Source organism: Opisthorchis viverrini, assembly GCF_000715545.1.
Source record: "Opisthorchis viverrini unplaced genomic scaffold opera_v5_63, whole genome shotgun sequence".
In the NCBI taxonomy this organism is placed as follows: Eukaryota; Metazoa; Platyhelminthes; class Trematoda; order Opisthorchiida; family Opisthorchiidae; genus Opisthorchis; species Opisthorchis viverrini.
The window spans coordinates 749,465-769,823 of NW_008751719.1; the positions used below are offsets into that span (position 1 = coordinate 749,465).

Here is a 20,359-nt window from a genome sequence, read left to right on the forward strand (position 1 = left end):
TTTAAAAGTGCAACAAAGTGTGGATGCACTTTGTTCTGAGAGCAATATAACCTTATCCCACTCGGTGTCTTCACATTAGATGCCTGTGCCATCGTTGAACGAGAAGATTAGAAATTTAGGCAAACCGTTTGCGAAAATTTTTTTGATTTGCTGCTGAGATGAGTGGGTTGGATAAATTTATGTAAATAAAGAGCTTGCATAAAAGTGATCTTCGTTCCAATGTTTACTGGTTGTTGCTCAGGTGACTGTTGGCCTGTTTTCCGAGCTTCACACTTGATTCACAAAGGTTTCAACAATGAGTGCATCGACGATGCCTCCTCAAAAGAAATCAATCAATCTAGGATAACAAACAACAACCATCTGCTCAAACACCAATAAAAATCCATCAAGCTAAAACCATTCGATTTAATTGTAGCAACAAACGGCGCAAACAGCAAGCTCACTTTCTTTCTACCCAAGTGCAGATCACAAAACCAAAAAATGCGCCTACCTGATGGTCCCCAGGAATGGCAAAACCACTCATGGGCAATTGAAGGATTTTCATCATCCTATAAAGTGCCAATTTGCTTGACCATGGAAGTATCTGATTGCGACTTAATTATTCCATCTAGTCAAACACGTCAGCTGACTTATTGCAGTTGGTTTGTCCACCTATGGTGGGTATGGTTTGAAAGGTTGATTCCTAACAGGTTTTGGGTGACATACTTAGGCACAGATTTTCATTATGATTTAAAAACGTTTGAGCACCGTTATGAGCCAAATATACCAACCTTAAGGAGTCGTAGTCATACAGGCTGCTTTATTACTAAACGTTCTACATGGTTTTATTCACAACCAGATTTATGACCGTTATTTGCTGTTTGCGCTTTTTATTATCAGTCTATGTAAGATCGACTTTTCTGATGCTACTGCATTGTTCAAGAATCCAATTCTTCTGATTTGCATCCATTAAAGCCCAAGATAAACCTGTAGGCCAGATAGTAATACAGGTGTGCCCCACAAGCATCCATATGCATCTGACTTTGTTCTCTCACCAAAGTTTGACCTATACCTTTGCCTGAATACTTCGATTAAATCTAACGTAGAATAATATATACTACATATTCCTCGTGGCACTCAGTTTTACGTTACCACGTCACTGATACACCGCTGCCTGTATAGAACACGGATAAAGAAATATACAGGGGCTACGAAAGAGTTATGCCATGCGTGATCGGATCATTTCGAAAAATACATTCATTTGGATGTTGAATTTGTTTTTACAAGTGACCCAACAGAATCTCTCGTTTAGAATATTTTCCAGCTAAATGTGCCTGACAAAGGCTGCCTCAGGTTTTAGTAGGTGCATCAATCGAGATATCACAGTGTATTTTCATAAAGGAACCTACTCACAGGGTTTCTGAAAGCTCTTAGCCCACGACCAGCATCAATCTTATTGGAGCTCATCCGCTGAGCGCAGTCTCCGAATTTAAGTCAGCTTTGTTTTACTTGAACCCAAATTGGACAGATTTCAATAAGTACGCTCATTTGCATATCAATTTGGTTTTAACGGGAAATTTAGCTGAATCTCTCATTCATGATATTTTGCACCCACCTGATGAATCCCAAGTGCGGTGAAACCGGTCGCGGGCTGTCGAATAGTTCTAAAGCAATAGTGAGTGGTTTTCTTCATAAATAAAATTGGATTATTTGTCTTTATGGAGTTTACTACACAGTTAGATGAACAAGCATGGGGACCGTGGTCAATTACCTCAATTCATGCGGGAATTACGCAGCTTTTATCAAGTAAAACCCGGAAATCTACATCTTGATTTGATTTACAGGACTAAATTTATCCAAGTAAAACCACAACAATTCATATATGATTCTGTACTCAGAAAGTACTTATTGATCACAAAATGCTTTCAAACATTCCCGGCATCTCCGTGTCACAAAATCCATCGACGGAAGAGTAAAATAAAAAGATTATTAGCACCCAGCGCCTTCTGGTGTTTGTGACCGCTGAAGAAGAGCGTTTTCCCTGGTCAAGTAATTTGTCAGTAATCATTTATAAACCTTTTTGCTCCTGATGAATTAAAAAAGCTTTCAAAGATCGTCATTACCACGTGGGCGGCCCCTAGCAGGCAGGAAAAGATCAATGCTGATATGGGATGAGTCGAGGCCTTTGAAGACACTGTCATATTCGTTTGTTTATTATAGCTAATCGTAGTTGCAGAGGCTGTCTATCTCGGAATATATAAATCCTTTTATCACGTTATGATTTCAGCCACGAAATAACGAATCGAAATACTTGAAGTCAAAGACGAAACCGCTTTATGTTTGCTACCGTTAACTTTGATGAAGATGTTATAATTTGCGTCTGGCTTTCCGCATCCCTGCCGACCCACAGGCCAGACATAATTCCTCAATGGAATATTCAAAGGATAATTTACAATCTGACAAAACGCAAAAAGAAAGAAGATGCTTTTAGCCAAAGTTATGGTGTCTGTTAAACACACACACATATGCGTTTAAACTCACAGAGTGCTCTCATCGCTGAAAGTAAAAAAATAAACTTACCGAAACTGAAACAAGTTGAATCGTCAGTTAGATCCAAAAGGTTTCATCACTTTACGGTAATTTTTCAATTCATTCATCGTGATAGGCCAGTCGTTATCAGTTCAGAGCGATCGCGAAATTCCAAATTTCATTTGCTGATCCTCAGTCACCAAAAGAAATTTGTAAGCTCTAACTTTGTCCGGTGACTGTGTTTCAGCCACCCAAATTACCTCGGAATATACGTGCCCTCGTCTACTGATTCGAAGAAAGAAATTACATTTCCACATAGCTCACAAAACGTGTAGGTTGACTATTTCTGTATTACGTAAGAGTCTGGTCAACTTTTAAACCATATGTGTTACTCCTGATCTAACGTGTCTTTTTCCTGTGTTCCATACGTTTCATTGCAACCCATTTATCTAAACGCCCGGATGTAACGTCTTCACTGAGATTCCGGAACGTACTGCAATAAATTTCACAATTTGTATGTTCTGGATGTTTTATTACCAGAGACCATTACATTCTTGAACGCAACTGTTAATTCTTTAGGGTGCAACACGTTTGCTAGTGTGTACCGCTAAGGCGTACGATTTTTGGGGGCACAGACGCCATAGTAGACTAACATTGTGTAGTTGGAACAAACTGGAATAAACACTTTTTAGTCACAGCTTGGGCGGTTGAGACTGATGGGACGAATTTTGTTTCAACTTCCTTTTACCATGAAGCAATATTTCGGGAATTCTCTTGAAACAAGTAGTCTCTTTGCTACGAATAGCATTAGGAGTAAATTATACTGTAAAATTCGAGTTTTCACGCTTTTTCACAAACGGTAGCGAGTGTGTGAAATTTGACGGCTAAAATCTGGTGAACCGTATTTACTTACTGTATTGCATTATTTGTGAGCGAAGTGCAAATTAGCCTTTTTCGTCAGCAAGAACTGGACTTAACCTACACATTCCTATTGGGACATGAATAATTATCTCGGACTAGTCACGCTATACAGCTGTTCGCGTTGAATCCCGCTGCGGAATCGTCGTGCCGAATAACATGTTCACGAAAATTAGGAGCATACCCAGCGTGCATGTTTTGTCCATCGGTTGTTTGTTTCAATCCAGGCTGTTATACACGTTTCTGTCAAGCCAGCTGAGCAGCAAAGTAAAGCAAAGTGCAACCGTCTGTATCATTGAGCCTGAGATTACTTTATTTGCCATTTGAAGTTGATTTATGGTTGTTGCACACAATAACGTTAGATGTAACAGAGGTCTGATGACTACGCTAGTTCAAATAAACGAGAGCTTACAAAAAGTAACCGAAAACAGACGTTTAAACAGCAACACAAAAAGAGTCATGTTTCCATGATTCAGTTCAGCACGAAGGTCGATACGCTACTCGACTAAAACCGTTACCCGAAGAATTCCAAGTTCAGTAAAGTCCTGAACAGTTACTCCTTTAGCTAGGTTGCGAGCATCAACAAAAAGTAGCGCCGGACTACAGGACAAATAACGCAAGAAAACAACGAGAAGTCCAGGTCGCAATCACTGAGCGCTGGACAGAATTTTGTATGTTGCGGTGCATGTAATTTAAACGTACGGGTTACCAAGTGTATTCTGGTTTTAAAAAGCTTTTGAGGATGTTTAGTGAATTGTAAATTTTAATGGATAATGGGAAATTGACATATTTTGCTGTCAAAAGCCTTGTCCCATGATATGGATAGGTCACCTTCCCAAGAACCTTGTTGGAGTTCGGAACCTAATGCTAGATACTTATGGGTGAAAACAGAAATCCTAAGAGGAAATTTTCACGCTGTGATCAATCAGCAGGACTACCAGAGCAACGGTTTGTGGAACATGAAAATTCTAGAGCATTCATATGAGGAAACTTTGTTTCCTGTCGGTAGATGACGATAGTACGCCCGCGGGAATAGGAACAAGTGGTACGAATGAGACTTTTATTGAAATTTTGGTGTACTGAACAATATAAAGCTGATTGTCGTGCCTGGAATCGAATTTCCAAAATTCGTTTCCAAGGAAATTAATTTGCCTAAAGCTCAAGACATGCATTATCCATAAATCGTACAGCAGTCCAAAAACTCTCATTCGTGATAGCGGAAGTAAAGGAAATGAAGATGCATGAAGAACATGTTGTGAATGTATTCAGATGAACAATAAAAATACAAACTTAATTTTACCTTAGCACTCCTGTAAAACTCCTCGAGCAGCTAAACAAATATGAAAAAACGTGAAGATTTTTTCTGGATTTAACTGCAGCTAGTGACTTTTCAGAACATCGATTAGATTTGATCTCCCCAGAAAGTTTATATTTTTGTAGATTCCCCACCCCCAGATTACAATGACCTAGGATAATTGAATTACAAGGGCCGATTTGTTGATTTTTCGAAAAAAACTGAAGTCGTTTCCGGAAACGACTTTTAAAATACGGCTGTTTCATAAAGCACGTGAGCTCTCTGCAGCCATACAAGTAAGCTAGCAACGAAATTTGCTACTGCTTAGAACGGACGGCATTGGGACTACATGAATAAGGAAAAATTACATCTGCACATCTTCAGTCATCAAGCTGACATGTTCATTAGGATGAATCCATTTTGTTGTTGCCGGTTGAAGGCTGTGAGTACTCGTCTACTTTGATCAGGAAATGAGCTTTCCAAATGCACAGAAAATGTTGACCACCCCGTGCTATATCTGCGCTTCATTCAGGTGACACATTGCTCAGTGCACGGAGAAATTATCTCCAATCCATTCCAGCTTACTAGATAAAGGGCATGATCTACCCTATGCCGAAATCCATCGGTGGTCATGTTTATTTAATGAAATCCGTAACGTCAGTGAGAACAAACGTGTGTGTGTGAGTCATAGGAAACACCAAGGTATGACTCACGTCGCCATCTTCGCTCATTTGCAAAGATTCTTGGCAATAAATCACTTCCAGCGTTCCACTCTTAGGGTGTGTTATAATTTCACGCTCAACCCAAATACATTACTGAGCACGTTTAAATTGGTGCGAAGTGTTTACTTGTTGAGTGATTAGTCACTGATATACATGCTTCTGAAAGAAGCACATATTTTTACATCATTGCCAGATGCGTTGATTGAAACTCTTTTCTGCGCAGGCAGTTATATTGCGCCAGCTTAAAGCCATGATACCCATGTACAGAAACTAGTCATGCAGTATCGTGTAATATTTGATCCAAAATGGACGCTAACTGGGCAGAGTCATTTATTTCTTCACAGCTTTTACCGAGAGGTCACCAGAAGTGAATCGACTTATCAGCATGTGTTCCTACAATTCCCAGTGCCTAATTGCGAGTCTGCCGAAATTTCTCTGACAGTAAACGTTTGAATGATTTCTTGAAGAACATATACTGCACAATCTCAGACATCTTGTTAAGCAGGCATAATCTATGCTGCATATTCCGTTGAAGAATATCATGAGCGAGGGTTTCAGTTGGGATTCAGTTAAATCACTCATGAAAACCCGGTATAAGTGGACATATTTTGTAAATTTTTAATGTATAAAAATACTACGGCTGAATATTTAGACAGGACTTGAACCTGAGATACATTGCTTATAAAGCTATTGTTTGTCAACTCACCTTTCGTCAAAATTTTTGAAATCATCTCCGAAGATGCCAGGAGTCTGACGTCATCTCTAAGGTAGGCACGGTCACTTCTAAGTTGGGAAGGGTCTCCACTCCTGATAATATGTTTTGCATGTATTGTTGTTCCGTATTGTTGTCTCGTTCCTGGTGCAAAACAAGACAGGGATGCGATTTCAAAAGCCAGCTGGTTTGTTTCCGGTAATTTTAGGCCTCATCATCCATTTTTGAATAGATGACTCAATAGATGAGAGAATACCATCCCTTATGACTGTCTGTGCAGCAAGTTGTCCTTCGAATGTTCACTGTTCCGTATGACGGAAGGTTGCAGAATCCCATTAAGTTTGACAGTTGTTCCTATTAGCTTTTGATTTTAACAGTGCCAAAGCTAACAGCCTTGATATCGGATGCAACAGACATTAAAAACAATGGCATTTTGTGTAACTTCATATCGCTGCTTGCTTTTCAGTATGAACACAAAAGTTAGCCTTATCTTGACAGCGTAGTGAATACGATTGTCCCAAACGGTTTTCCGGCAAGACGTTAGCCTTCACTATGTGCGCCGGGATTTTCATGAATAACATTGAACTACAAGCAAGGTAATAAGCCAGGACGTACCTGTATCATAAAGCTAAAGCGATTCTACTTATGTATACCCACTGTTGTCAGTGGGTATCCCTTCCGCAACATTCGCAAGCAGTCAAAATTCCATGTCATTCGTTGACACATAATAACATTATTATGCAAGTGTTCAGCCAAATTATGGGCCATTGTCATCGCATCATCTAATAATAAGTAGTTGATTGAAAATGACAGTCTCCTTTCCGTTAGGCGTTGTTCCAAACTTAAAACTAGTTACCAGTTTCTTTAAATATAGTGTAGAAGTAATTGTCGTCTCAAACAATACGTACGGATGCATTTGATAGTCATTATATATATATAGCGTGGATGTGCAATTCGGCACAGTATAAAGTTGAGCCACTAATCAACGACTTGAGCAAATACAGGATCTCAGGCCTGAATTCTTTTATGCAAGGCGGAATGTCTTGTAACCAGAACGCGACGTTTGTCCCAAGCACCTAATTACTGTCCGCTAGTTTTATGGGCTTCTGCATCAATAACACAGTGTGCACTGTGATAATTTGGCTAACCAGGCAATCATCGTGGCGGTGAACAAATAGCGACCGAACCATTTCAACCGGAAAAAATGTGATTACAGCTTGCAGCTTGAAACCATTTAGGTCGATAGATGTTCCTACGGAGCACTTGCATAATGCCAGGTTTTAGGACGTTGATGGCATCTGAAATATTATCTCTTCTTTATCTTCAGATTTATCAGATATCCTCCTTTTTAAACAAATATCTATATATTCCTACAACTTAACCACATACTTGTCTGTCTATCTGCCCGTTAGTCGACATTTCTATATATATATACTCATTTATCCACCACTCTATCACCTATTTCTTCAGCTATTTCTATGATTTGAAAGCCAAATATTTCAACAAGAAATCAACTCAATTAGTACTTACCCATGTGAATCAAGTTTGTACGACTGTCTGCTAAAATTAGTGAGACAGATCACGAGCACCTGCAGATGGTTTTGAAGTAAAACTTTGGATTTTCATAAAGAACGCACCAACAAAATTCACGTTCTTTCAAGTTGCTTATGGATGCCCCCATACTTCCCCATACTTCTTTTGTGGTAGCGCAGGGAAGGCCAGATGTTGACGACCAAATGTTTATCACCAGAAGCACAGATGTAGCAAACAGCCTGTATGATGTGTATAGACGAATTATTACGTTTATCAGATAAAGCTAAAGGTGAAATCAATGTATTTGACAACTTTATGCATTAGAGGAATTGCATTTTGAAATTAGAGCATATAAACATTTCAGTCCGCATGATTTTTCACCTCAAAGGGCTTATTTAATGTATTTTGTATGCTTGGCTCCATGAACAGCATGGTTGAATAAATTAACTTAAGCAAACAGAGGTAAGCCAAGTCGACTACTTATTATAAATTATGGATGTACTTCGAAATGTACAACGCTGTTTGCAGAAAACCAAGAAGTCCCAAGCCCGTAACGTGCTTATTAATGGCGTTTGGCTCTCACGCACGGAACAGTCCACATGATAAAACAAACATCCTCTCTTTGAAACATAGCTTTTTGGAAAAAATTGAAAAATTAGGTGAGCCACTGATTAGAGAGAGCCGCTTTGCTAATCGAAAAATGCACTAATTTGCAAAAAAAATTAGAGTTATCACGAGAAATTTTTCTTGTCAAATGAATATACTGCACTATGCCGCCATATGTGCAACACATTCAGTTTATGAATAACATCATGAACGAAAGATTCCCCTTCCGTAAAATTGCAAATAATCGTATTCGTCAAACCTGTTGCATCTTGAGGACAACTCTTGGCCTGTACCTACCTGTCTGAGAAGAGTACTGTCGCCTTTAATCTTTATTGATTCCCTTTAGGCACCTCACGTTATTAAACGATTTCTTTCTATTTTACATTGTTAAATAAAGAAAACCAAAACCTCTACGTGTGTGAACCTTTTGTCAAACTTTGGGAACTTAAGGACAGTCTTGCAAACAACAAAAATGCCATAAATGACTTTACTTGGTGTAAAATGAGAAAACCACCTCAGTCATTAGTGGTGGTGTAGATGTCATTCTTTTAAAGCACTGTACCGCTGCTACCTGGTTGACAATCTTACCATTTGGAACCTTTCTCCCGCTGGAAAAGTCGTAAGCAGGACTCTGGAGTCTTAGAACTTGTTATCGGGAACAAAGCTCTTGAATATTTGCCGACGGTTGAGATTAAGATGCACTAAGGACTTTCATCTACCATCACTCGTATACGGCTACAACAGTTGGTTCACTCCAAAGGCACCCGTTGTATCAGCTGTGCTGCGCTACCAAACACAGTAGTCCTTTCATCTATAGAGGATATGCCAGGAGAGACTGAAATTAATGTGTTTGGGGATGAAATTTATTGAGAAGGTTGATTACACAAGTTGGCCGAGGTCCTAAACATTAGGACGCGACATCCTGTTGTCGTATGTTGAGTGCCTATGCATAGTTGAAAATGTTTATTTATTTATTTCAGCTCCTGATCTAACAAAAAACAGCTATTTAAGCTCTTAGACGACTGTACAATCACTCACATTTGGCTGATCACACAAGTAAACATGTTTGATACTCTAGGACATTTTTGTCAATGGAGGCTAGGTTGAATAGACCTCCTACGACGTTTGCGATAGATGAGTGGCCTCCTAGCGAACAATCAACACGTTGTCAAGGATGCACCTCTAAGTATTAAGCAAATATAGTCGGTAGATACCTTTGACCGTTTTTAGCATTTTATGATGGTTAGTCGGCAACCAGAGCTGCTGAAACATGGTTAATTTCGAGCGATTGGATCACTGAATACCTGGTGGTGAAATTGGAAACAAACTACTAGGCATCTTCAGGTGCCCCCTGCAAGATGTACCTGGCCAGCAGCGATGACGGGTCGACAGGCAGTTTGATTTTTAAGAGGACACTGATATGTTACTTTTATCCCGGCGCGCACCTGTTACAGTTTATCCTTGCTGCCTTGAACTGTGCACTCATTAGCTCCATGTTGCCTGTTAACTAAGAAAAAATAGAAATTAAAGTTCTTCGGCAGTTCAGACCCCGTAAAAAAACAAGAATTGCTAAAAACCTGTTTACTGCAGTGAGAGTCCAAAACCTAAACTTTGAATACACCTTACTTGCCCTTGGCCTGCTTCTCACGACATCATATTCATCGTCCCAGGGTGAAGTTAATTTTGATATAAATGAGCAGAATATGGGTAATGCGAATCGGGAGTGTGACAGTTATGAATGTGTCCACCACCTTGGAGACCACATCAGTCATCCCTATTATTTCCAGGAAAATCTGATTATTACAGTTTGAAGTACTATATTTCTGGCGTAAACGGGAGTCAGCTCTTTACGGATTCTAACGGAATATCCTATACTATGACTAGCCACATTCATACCACATCACTAAATGTGGTAAAAACGTATCAAAAAGCCGCCACACAGTACTGGCAGTATCCGAAGTTATCGGAATGTTCACTTTTTACTAACGGTAGCTTTATCTAAAACTGCATTGGGAATTTCAAAGAACATACTAAGTATTGTCATCGCAGGGTATGGAATTCGATGGTCTTTGCCATACAGTGGATTTTCTGGTGTGAATATTCACTTTGACCTAGCAAATAATTGGAGGTAAAAATTTGACGTTTTAGTTTATAATTTGGTGATGTTTCATTGCTCAGTCTCTTGCGCATCGTTTATTTGTGCACTATCTTTCATTTGAACACCACTCACTAACCCTGATGGTCGCGGTAACCCCTAGTCATCTTGCTGTAGACAGTAGCTTGCTTACCACCATGATTACCTATGTGTGGAACATACACACTTGTGCAAAAAAGCAGGTGGTTTGCAGACCTGGAATGTCAGCGCACGCAAGCGTACACTGGACAAAGCGAACGTTTTCGTGAAAGTTACACGATTTGCCAGAGAACGCAAAAAATAGGAATCAAATGTTACTTTGCGACGCCTTTGTACATCGAACTTTTAGGGCGTTGCCCTAAAAGAATGATTCTGTCTTTTAATACGTGACAATTTGCATGGATCACACAGGCGGTATCTGAAAGCATTTTGCCTTATTGAAGTTTCCATCAAAGAAGCTTGCAATATAACTTAATTGTCCCTTCATATTTACTATTTTGATCTAAAATTTGTAAAATGCAAAATACGTGTAACTTATCCCCTCCAGGAGGGACAGGCTCTGAGTGATTCCGGTCGAGCCATTCTCTGGTAATTATCCCTGGTCCAGCAGGCGGAAACGATCGTCCAAGAAGTACAGCTTTATTCATAGTTTGTTGGCGTAAAGTTTAGGTATAACTCAAACTTCTGCCACCATATAATGTGCTGCGTTCAAGAAACTCAATGACGAAGTTGAAACACTGTTTGAACACTTACAAAAATGGCATAAATTTGATTCAGATAAACGTCAAACCCGAACTGTCAATCACATCATACTGTCGGTTACAACAGAACCAGATTCAGACGTACATTTGGATAGATTGTATCAAAGTGAGCGAGTTATTACTGACAGGTTAGATGGGAGTACAGAATGCCTTAACACATACTGAAACAAGCTGTTTTGACCCGGCTGAAGGATATGAAGTAAGGATAGCAAAGTAAACTCTGCTCCAGAGTAGCCTGTAGCAGTTGAGTAACAAAATATTCAAAGGGTCACCGGTTAGAATCTCTGAGGGTGCGCTCGAAAATCTCACTTGAGGTGTATGATAGGCGTGTAGCGGAGTAGCAATTACCCACTTTTCCAGTATGTCAGATTATCAAATTTCAACTCCTGCTACACCTGGGAAATTGCGAAGCTCAGAGGCTAAAATGAAACCGAGACTCCACTCGAGTGTTATCCTCTTAAGTGTTAGACAGAAAACTGCTTACGGAATGCCTTAAGAACTTTAAAGCGAAATTTGAAAGCCAGTACCAGCAAACACAGCTGCGCTGGTCATTGCCATCTTCCTGGATGGGGACCCCGAGACAAACCATATCAATGGTTAGAGACATTGTCAGACATGACCCGTCGCGCCCTCAATGGCGCTCATGCATCCAAGCTATTATCTTCAATGCATAGCTCCCTACCCAATTCCCCCACTTAACGGTCAACCTACAGTGCTGTAGTTACGCACTAATTTATCAGCTCCCGCCTCCAATGCGCAGCTAACTACTCACCTCCCCGAATCATCCGTAAACAAAAATGTGACAGCAACAACCACTGTAAGACATGTACGCGGTTATTACAGCTGACAATGATGATGATGATGATGATGATGATGACAAAACCTGGGCTACTCATCGCCATGATTGCTAGTCAGATCAAATCCTCATGCTCTGGAAAACTGATTTTGCGCAAGTGACAAACTCACTGGTGGTTTTCTGAACTTGTAGTAGTTGCTGACTCAGGAAATACCTAACTTCAATTGAGATTTGTGACATTTGAGGCGGAAAATTGCCCCTTCTTATTCTGGAATTTTTTTTCGACTGTCGTTATCTACAGTTGCATTGCAAGTTACCCTTCATCTAAGCTCTTATACCACCTGTAAGTGTGTTTGATTGAAGAGTTAAGGCTGTCTTCTGAGTAAAAACCTTGTTAGAAATGTATTGGCTACAATGTAATATCTTAAACGAGAAATATAAGCTGATGACTGAAAGTGAATCAAAATGGTTGCCGTTCAACTAGGGGAAGTGTTGTCCGGCATCTTTTGTTTTCGATTTAATTAGTTACACAACTTCCAGTCACATGGTTTTCTACGGAAAACGGTTTTTTTATGACAGACAGTGGGTTACAATTGAAATGCCATTCTATGGAGACCTGAGGCCTTGTGTCGCTCATATATGTGTGATGAGCGGAACTAGATGTATTTAGTGAAAGGGGTGTTTGTAATGGAAATAGTAAGCCTCAGACATTCATTCTTCATCAGTGGGCGAGGTCATTTGACCTGAGTGTGTCGTTTCGACTTTTTTAGAAAAGATTACTCCATAAGCCTCGGCATAAGGTTTCTGAAGCTAATTTGTTTATATATTACCAATGGGTTCATCATAAGCACATAAGACATGCATTTTTCACTGTTTTTTAGGAAAACCACTTCACTGTTGGGTTCCGCAAGAATTTACCAGTTCATGGGAAGACTATGCAGAGAATTTGTGTTGGGTCCAAAACACCTACTTCCTACTTCCAAATGAAGCCATCCCGGAAGAAGATTTTGAAATGCTTCGGGTTCGTCATATCTCGTATTACCAATGGGTGGCAATCGTGCTTGCTGGTCAAGCTATGATGGCCTGGGTTCCTCAGATGTTCTGGCGTGTCTGGTCTAAACGCGTCCCTGTCCTGCTGCGTAACGCTCGAGAAGCCGCTGTGCCTGATAAGGAGACGCGACACAAAGCTATCAGCTGCCTTGTCGCCGCCTTAGAAGAGGTATCGGAGGCGTCCAAACGATTTCGCAGAACTCGTGGTGTATTCAAACGATGCCTACGCGGTGCCCCACCAACAACTCAAATTACGTTGCTCTTCCTATTTGTACGCTTTCTATTCATTGCGAACAATGTTGGGCAAATTTACATAATGCGACGTTTTATCGGGACAAACGACACATTGTTCGGCCTCCACGTCTTTCAGGAACTAATGACCGGCAGCCAATGGGAAGTGTCAGGATTGTTTCCCCGGGTGACATACTGTGATGTGAAAGTCAGAAAACTGGGTCAGTTAAAACCCGCCTCGTAAGTTCACTGTCATCACATGACGTCAAAATTGATTTATGCTCTTAAAACTGCATGCATCTCACGCACATTTCACTACTCATCATCGTATAGATCAGCGGACATTCAATATATAAAAACGGCATGGCCCTGGAATAGCTATTCGTAACCAGGGGGATCATCTTATTTGAAAACCTTTTCAAGGTGTGGCAAAATATTTTGGCGTTCTCAGGGTGACTAGTGGCTGTTTGCATTCTCCTTGACGTACAGCGAAATACCTGATTGTTCCAACTCAATAAGTTTATGACAGCTCTCGCATCACCCGAGACATAGCGTGTTTGCGAACCGACCAGATATAATCAAACCATAAATGAAAGGTTCACCAACAGTGATTAATTTCACATTGTTAGTTTCGTGGTGTTTTTAAAGTGACTGGAACTCAGAAGGTATCACCATCATTGTCACCAGTTGTGGTCGTTCATATCTATCTTATGGTCGATCATCCGCACACACTTTTCTTACCTTCGGCTATGAATAATTCGTACAAAATTGTTTTTGCAGCTCAGCCGGAAGATAAACCATTACAAACATTCCATCATACCCATCCAAATGAGGTGTTTCAAATTATGAATTTTGACATGTATGACGTGACCTTAATCGTTTTGGGAGAATATTTTGACAAAACGTGTGGTGCTGTAAGTCCGCAATTGTGTTAGGTTGGTTGACCAATGCGTGGGTGTCTTGTAGCTATTAGAATTTGAACAGAGTGAATTACAAGCACTGTAATTTATCATAAATTTGCATGAGACAATGAAATATGATAAGCTGACCGCAAATACATAAATGAGCCATAGGCAAGACGAGATCATTAGGTTTTAGCACCAAAACAAGCTTGTCCAAATTTCGCTACATCAAAAAAAGTGAACTTATCCACAGACCGAATACATATTTGAAAGCAGGATACAATATCTGTTTTTCATCTTGTTTACAGCGTTGTTGTTTAAATGGTCCTCCACAATAGTACTAAATATAAACACGGAGTAGATGTTTCTCTGACGTAAATGTATCCGTTTTGAGGCCAAGTCAAAAAACCACTCACGAAATAAGGCCTGCATTCTCACGATGGGCAGCTGGCTGTTGGGCAAAACTTTACACAACACACTTGAGGAACCAAATAACTAGTGTCTCAACACCGTGACAAGAGAGCTTCTATGTTAATCGGTTCAAAGCAGATAGTTTCCAGTAAGTTGAAGAAGCTGTTTCAAAACAAATAGGCCGATATTCTCTAAGACACAGAGTTTCGTCAAGTTGTTCATTTTCACTTATAGTGAGCGAAGAAAACTGGAAATAATTGCGTTCTATCAGTGCTTGTTTGCATGACGTTTATAAGTCTCAAATTGCCTAAAATTGGCAAATTTACGAACCCTTTTCCCCGAAACTTGTTCCTGGAAAGGGATCAACGGAGAAAGTGTGGTAAAAAAATAACCAAGTATAACCGATATCCTAAAACGCCGTTTGTTAATCTACCCGAATAGTGGTCCAGCCCAGGAAGGGGTCACTGCACCGAAAAATTAACTAGAACCATCTACATGGTCAAAAATGATCTACATTTCCTAATCAAAAGTTTTATATACAATATTTTACAAGTCTCCATTTTGTGCTCAAAACAGGGTCATTTTGATTGAGGTATGGTGTCTAATGGAAGGTTATACTGTCTTCAGCTACTCTTAGAATTCGATGAACTCTAGCATTTCACAAATAGAAGGAAGCACAGAAGGAAGCGTTCCAATAGTAGTGGTGATTATGTGGTTATATTTGGTGATTTTACAAAATGATGTCCTTCTGTCGGTAAAGTCGGTATATGCTGAAAAGCTGAGGAGCACTTCACACCTCTTTCATCCATATTGGGAAAAATCTACCGGGTACATCCCACAAAATCCCCCAGAGGTTCGAGTCCACGACCTTCCGACCAGCAGTTAAAGACCAAACCGATCATCAAGTGTAACTTATGTAGGTAAAGCATGAGTAGATATGATATAACTTGACCAATTGTGCAAGCGCGGAATTCACTTTACATGACCATGCGACGAATGAATTCTCGAGTGACGACTTCCCAAATGAGAGGATTCCGTTTCTTATGCAATTCAGTGTCACAGGAATGTGTGCGAACTAATCATACTGCTGACCAGCCATTTGTGGCCGAACAGGATGTATTTAAACCACGCATTTCGCTTTTCTGGTTCGCCATGTGTGTTAAACCACTGCTGATATTTCTAAATAATAAGGATGAATTGGCTGTCCAGCACTTCCCAGGTTCTTGGCACAGCTTAGCCTCGCTCACAGAACGCGCGATTGCATTGGGACACCTGGAACTGTTAATCAAATAAGATACACATGCATTTTCGGATAAATCACCTGCCATGCTAGCAATTAAATTTGACGTGGTCGATAGGGCGCTTTCAAAGGCAAGATTCAGGAAACTCAAGTCCGTTGTAATCACCCAACAATGAGTTGTTTTGTGTAAAATGTCTGTTTAATTGTCCACAATCTGAGCATACGTATGTCAACAAATCGCCGGTCTAAGATGTAACTTTTGTAACAGTTGTTTTGGAGCTACGTTATTTTAACAGTTTCCGCTCTATATTTCTTCCATATTTTGTCCAAAGAATGCGAATACTCGCTTAACTTTCAATTATTGTTTGCCACCATCGTTTGTCTATGTGGTCACGTGCTCATTGTGACTAACTGATTAGTTAAACAATACGGACAGCGAGATTCATGAAAGAAAACGTTCGGCTCTAGTAGACTTTAAGGTATCCTAAAGGTAACAATAATCTCCCATGAAAATTGTTCAAAAATAACTCCCTTTTCGGTGCCCAACTCGCATAGCACCAGAAGGAAGCACGAGGGCTGGGATAGTTCCAGGTTTCCCAAGCCTAGACAGAGGAAGTCGAGAGGCAGAGGTCGGGTTCGAACCACGGACCTCCCGGTCAGTGAATTTGCGTTCTAACCACTTGAGTCATCTCACCCAAGTCTCCCTTGAGTTTGCCAGCAACAGATGGTTTACTCAGTTGCATGACAACAAGCGTTTTCGCATACCACTACTTCCAATATACGGCTTACAAATGCAGCACTTATTGTAAACGAGTATACTAGCATAAACTGGAGACAAATCTTTGGCAAGCATCGGTGTTGAATACTGATGTCATTCTAGCGGTGATGATGATGACACCGGAACCAGAAAATTCTTGTGGTTTACTAAAACAGAAATTCTTAGTTCTTTTGCTATAGCCGCATATACGGCCAATGCCGGGGGGTTCCGCACAACTGATGACGAAACCCCAGCCCCCAATTTGTTTGTTGCAACCCTACAATCACACACTGTTACAGGGGTACACAAAAAGCAACACCACTTAAAACTGACCGTTTCCACATCGCTTAAGTACGTCTCGATAAGTCTTGGTTTGGCGGTTTTTCTCAAAAACAACCTGATAGTTTCTGTTAGTCCAAACTTTTCTTATCCCGGATGCAAGGGTTCATAACTGCCAAATGAATGTTATCAGTAATGCTGTTTAAATAAACAACGGGCACGTTACATAAAATAAAGGTAGGTACTTTCCACAAGCATCTATTTTACAAGTAATTATTTTTATACAAACATTGTAGGTGACGTGTGGAGAATCCGATTTCTACTGACTGAAGCAAAACTATACGGCACGATCAACCCACTTACCAAGGTAGACGCCAATCTGGTGGTTTGGCATCCCAGCATGAAGACACTTAGTTAGCACCAATGAAGTAACGCGCTTTTGCCAAACAGAAGAGAGACTGTATTCAAGTCACTTATCTTACCAATCAGATGACCGGAGTGTGGTCAAATCGCTCTCAATCCTTAAGTATGGAAGTGGTTCCCTGCAGCCCACTAGGCTTAGTGAAAAGTGAATGAGGTTCTCATTCTTGTTCTGCTTTTTCCTTCTTTTTTTCTCGTGAAGCTAACATTATCTTGATGGTCTATGCGATAATGGCGCAACAACTTCCTCCCCTTCTACCTTATTTTAGGGAGGAATGGATTTCATCTTGAGGAGCTTGTACATTTTATCTAAAACGCTTTCTCATGATTATTGGAGATTTCATCATGGTGCCAACATTTCAATGTCAAAATCACATTTTCCACAGGGCGTTATTGTGTGTTCAGGTGTTTCAAATTACAATGTGGTTCATGTGCAGATTTAGCCAGACGTCACGCAACCAGTGACTCAGTCAACACATTAAAGGGAGAACCGCTTGCCGCCGCCTGAAATGGCCAAAGTTTACTACAGCCGGATTGCCGTTTCGGACGTGTAAAAATATGACTGCTTTTGATGCGAGATACTCATCTAATAAAGAAAAATAGATAGAACAGATATAGTTTTTCACCTCACTGTCCAAAAATGTTCTCTGCATTACACCTGTTTTATTGCGACGGGCTTTTTTTAGACTTACGGAACAGATTTTTACGTGCACGTGACAAAGTTGCTAACGTGTGAACTCGTTACTCTTGGCCGTAAGCGTGCAACCTACGCACACATGAACTAGAGAGTACGTACCAAAGTATTCATCGAATTCACCCTTATTTTAAAGCTATAATGCAGGAGATAGGCAGGCGGAGCATTTGCCAGCCAGTCGTTTATAGCGTATTTAACTCGATTGACTGCGGCAGTGATTGTATGGAAACGCTAGCTGGTTCTGGTGCGCGCAATGTTTTATAAAACTCTTGCATAAAAAAACTATTTTTTCTAACAAGTACGCAATGACTGATTGTTTAATTTCCATGTTTGAAACAACTCATGTGATTTTCCCTGTTAACTCATCAATTTTACTACTCAAAATGTTTACCGAAAACTCCAGTGGGCGCTCAACTGAAACATACTGTACTGTCGATGAGAAAACCCACACCTTACTGGCTAGCATTTCGGTCTAGGTAATCCGTCCCTGCTAAAATCTACTCAGAGCTTTCACAGTTGGGAAACAGACAAGCATTCATTTAGAACGCAAGCGGGCTTAAAATCTTTTCCTTAACAAGGATACTGTATAAAGCAAACGGCCAGTCTGTCCGCTCACTAGGCCAATTAAATAGAAGCGACTGTAGTGGTACTTTGTTTATCACGAAGTTTCATATCATTCACTATTTTCCCAAGCTTTAGAAACAGTACAAACGTACACTATCATGGTTCTCTCAGTATAGGGCACTGGTTCGACTAGGCTGATCCTATCCTTACGCAAGTGCTCTAACGAAAAAAGCAATCCGTCACCTGATAATCAATTCAGCTCCCATTTATTTTTACACCCAGCACAAACCAAGGAGTTGTAATACTAAACTGAGGAATGTCTGAATAGAACACTTGGGTTTTTCAAAATGTTGGTTTATCACAGTGCATCTCCTTGACATTTCACTGAAGTTCAAATGACAGTTGAATCAAAAGCCAAATTTCGCAAAGAAATAGTGCATATTCGGTGAATTGGTTTTCATCGTCGAAACAACACCAAATTAGAACGTTTGTATTCTCGTCTCGCAACGTTAATTAGTCATGCAAAACGAAATTTCATACCTGTTGCCAAAACTCACTCTCCCCTTTTGGATAGACCATATTTACGTATTCCTCTCAGGCTGATGGCTCCCGGTACCTTAAACGATGCAGCAACCTAAATCTAAAATATTTATGGTGTTACACGATTATTTTCAATTTTGTTACCTTAAAATGTTACTGCATGCTTCAGTGACTCATGTCTCACTGGTCAAATTTTTGTCCCCCGTACGGTATATGTACAAATACATTCTTGTGAATATTCCAGGCATACATCTTGAACTGTGCTCCGGAGAACTTACATGCGCATGGCTAATGGGTCTCAATACAAATGAAATGTATACATCGTGCTTAAGGGCCTTCTTGACCTAGATTTTTAGTTAAAATTTTCAAACCACTTCACACTACGAAAAAAGGTGAATGTTCTAATTTGGTATTCGTCTGGTAGTGTACAAGCAGGAAAAAACAAACTAACAAAATCCAAAGTTGGGGACCAAAGAGGGCAAGCATGAAGGCTGCCCGGACACAGACCAACACGGAGGCGGGTCAGCCACCAAGCCAGTAGGTATGCTCACCCGGGACTATCAAAGACTATTCACGGTTGACATGGCGCAGATCCTACATCAAGGCAAGCACGTGCAACAACCGTGCATTTCTAATCACTGAAACCTAAACTATCGGGAAAACTTTTGCAACCAACTTTAACAGGTCAGCGTACAAACCAAGTGCCAGCAACCTGGGTTACCAGTACTTTCCTCAACTGCAATCTCAGTGTGCTGATAGAAAAACGTCTACAAACCGTAGACCGGAAAATGACCACAAGGCTCGGCAAACAGTTCAATTCTGAAGCCTTCTGATTAGCTGAGAACAAGCACCGGATTGCTTTTACGAATGTATCGTCTTCAACACAGTAAATCGTAAACTTGCAGGTTGTCCATGACATTGTTGCTTCAAAGTAACTTCAGATGCGTGAAAAAAATGTGGTAAGGAAGTTTTTCTCATCCAAAATTGGTCAAAATACAGAACGGCTGGATTGACACCAAACTTTTCTGCACATCAGAAGAGTGTCAGAATTAGAATCCCGAATTTAAACTGGGATTCAACAGATCACCAGTTTTGTTCCTTTTATCACTTTAGCGCTTCTTGCTTCATTTTTTAGCGCCGTGTTCTTCAAAATAGCCCTCCTTCCCGATGAGCCGGTTAACATACCTTACCGCCAATTATTAAAATACCGTTCAAAATGTGCTGGTAAAAAAGACTTGTTGGAAAGTTCGTTGGTTTTTATCAGCTGGTCCCTGATCCCTTCGCCGT

The 20,359-nt window shown here is 40.3% G+C and overlaps 1 protein-coding gene across 1 annotated transcript in view; it reads left to right on the forward strand.

The window, feature by feature from the left end:
- T265_04040 (hypothetical protein) overlaps positions 1–20,359 on the forward strand; it is a gene marked incomplete at both ends in the record, with an annotated part of 65,953 nt that overhangs the window by 19,545 nt on the left and 26,049 nt on the right. Inside the window, one exon of the mRNA XM_009168675.1 lies at positions 12,866–13,505. Within this exon, the coding sequence (XP_009166939.1) occupies positions 12,866–13,505 (640 nt within the window). The remainder of the gene's footprint in view (positions 1–12,865; positions 13,506–20,359) is intronic.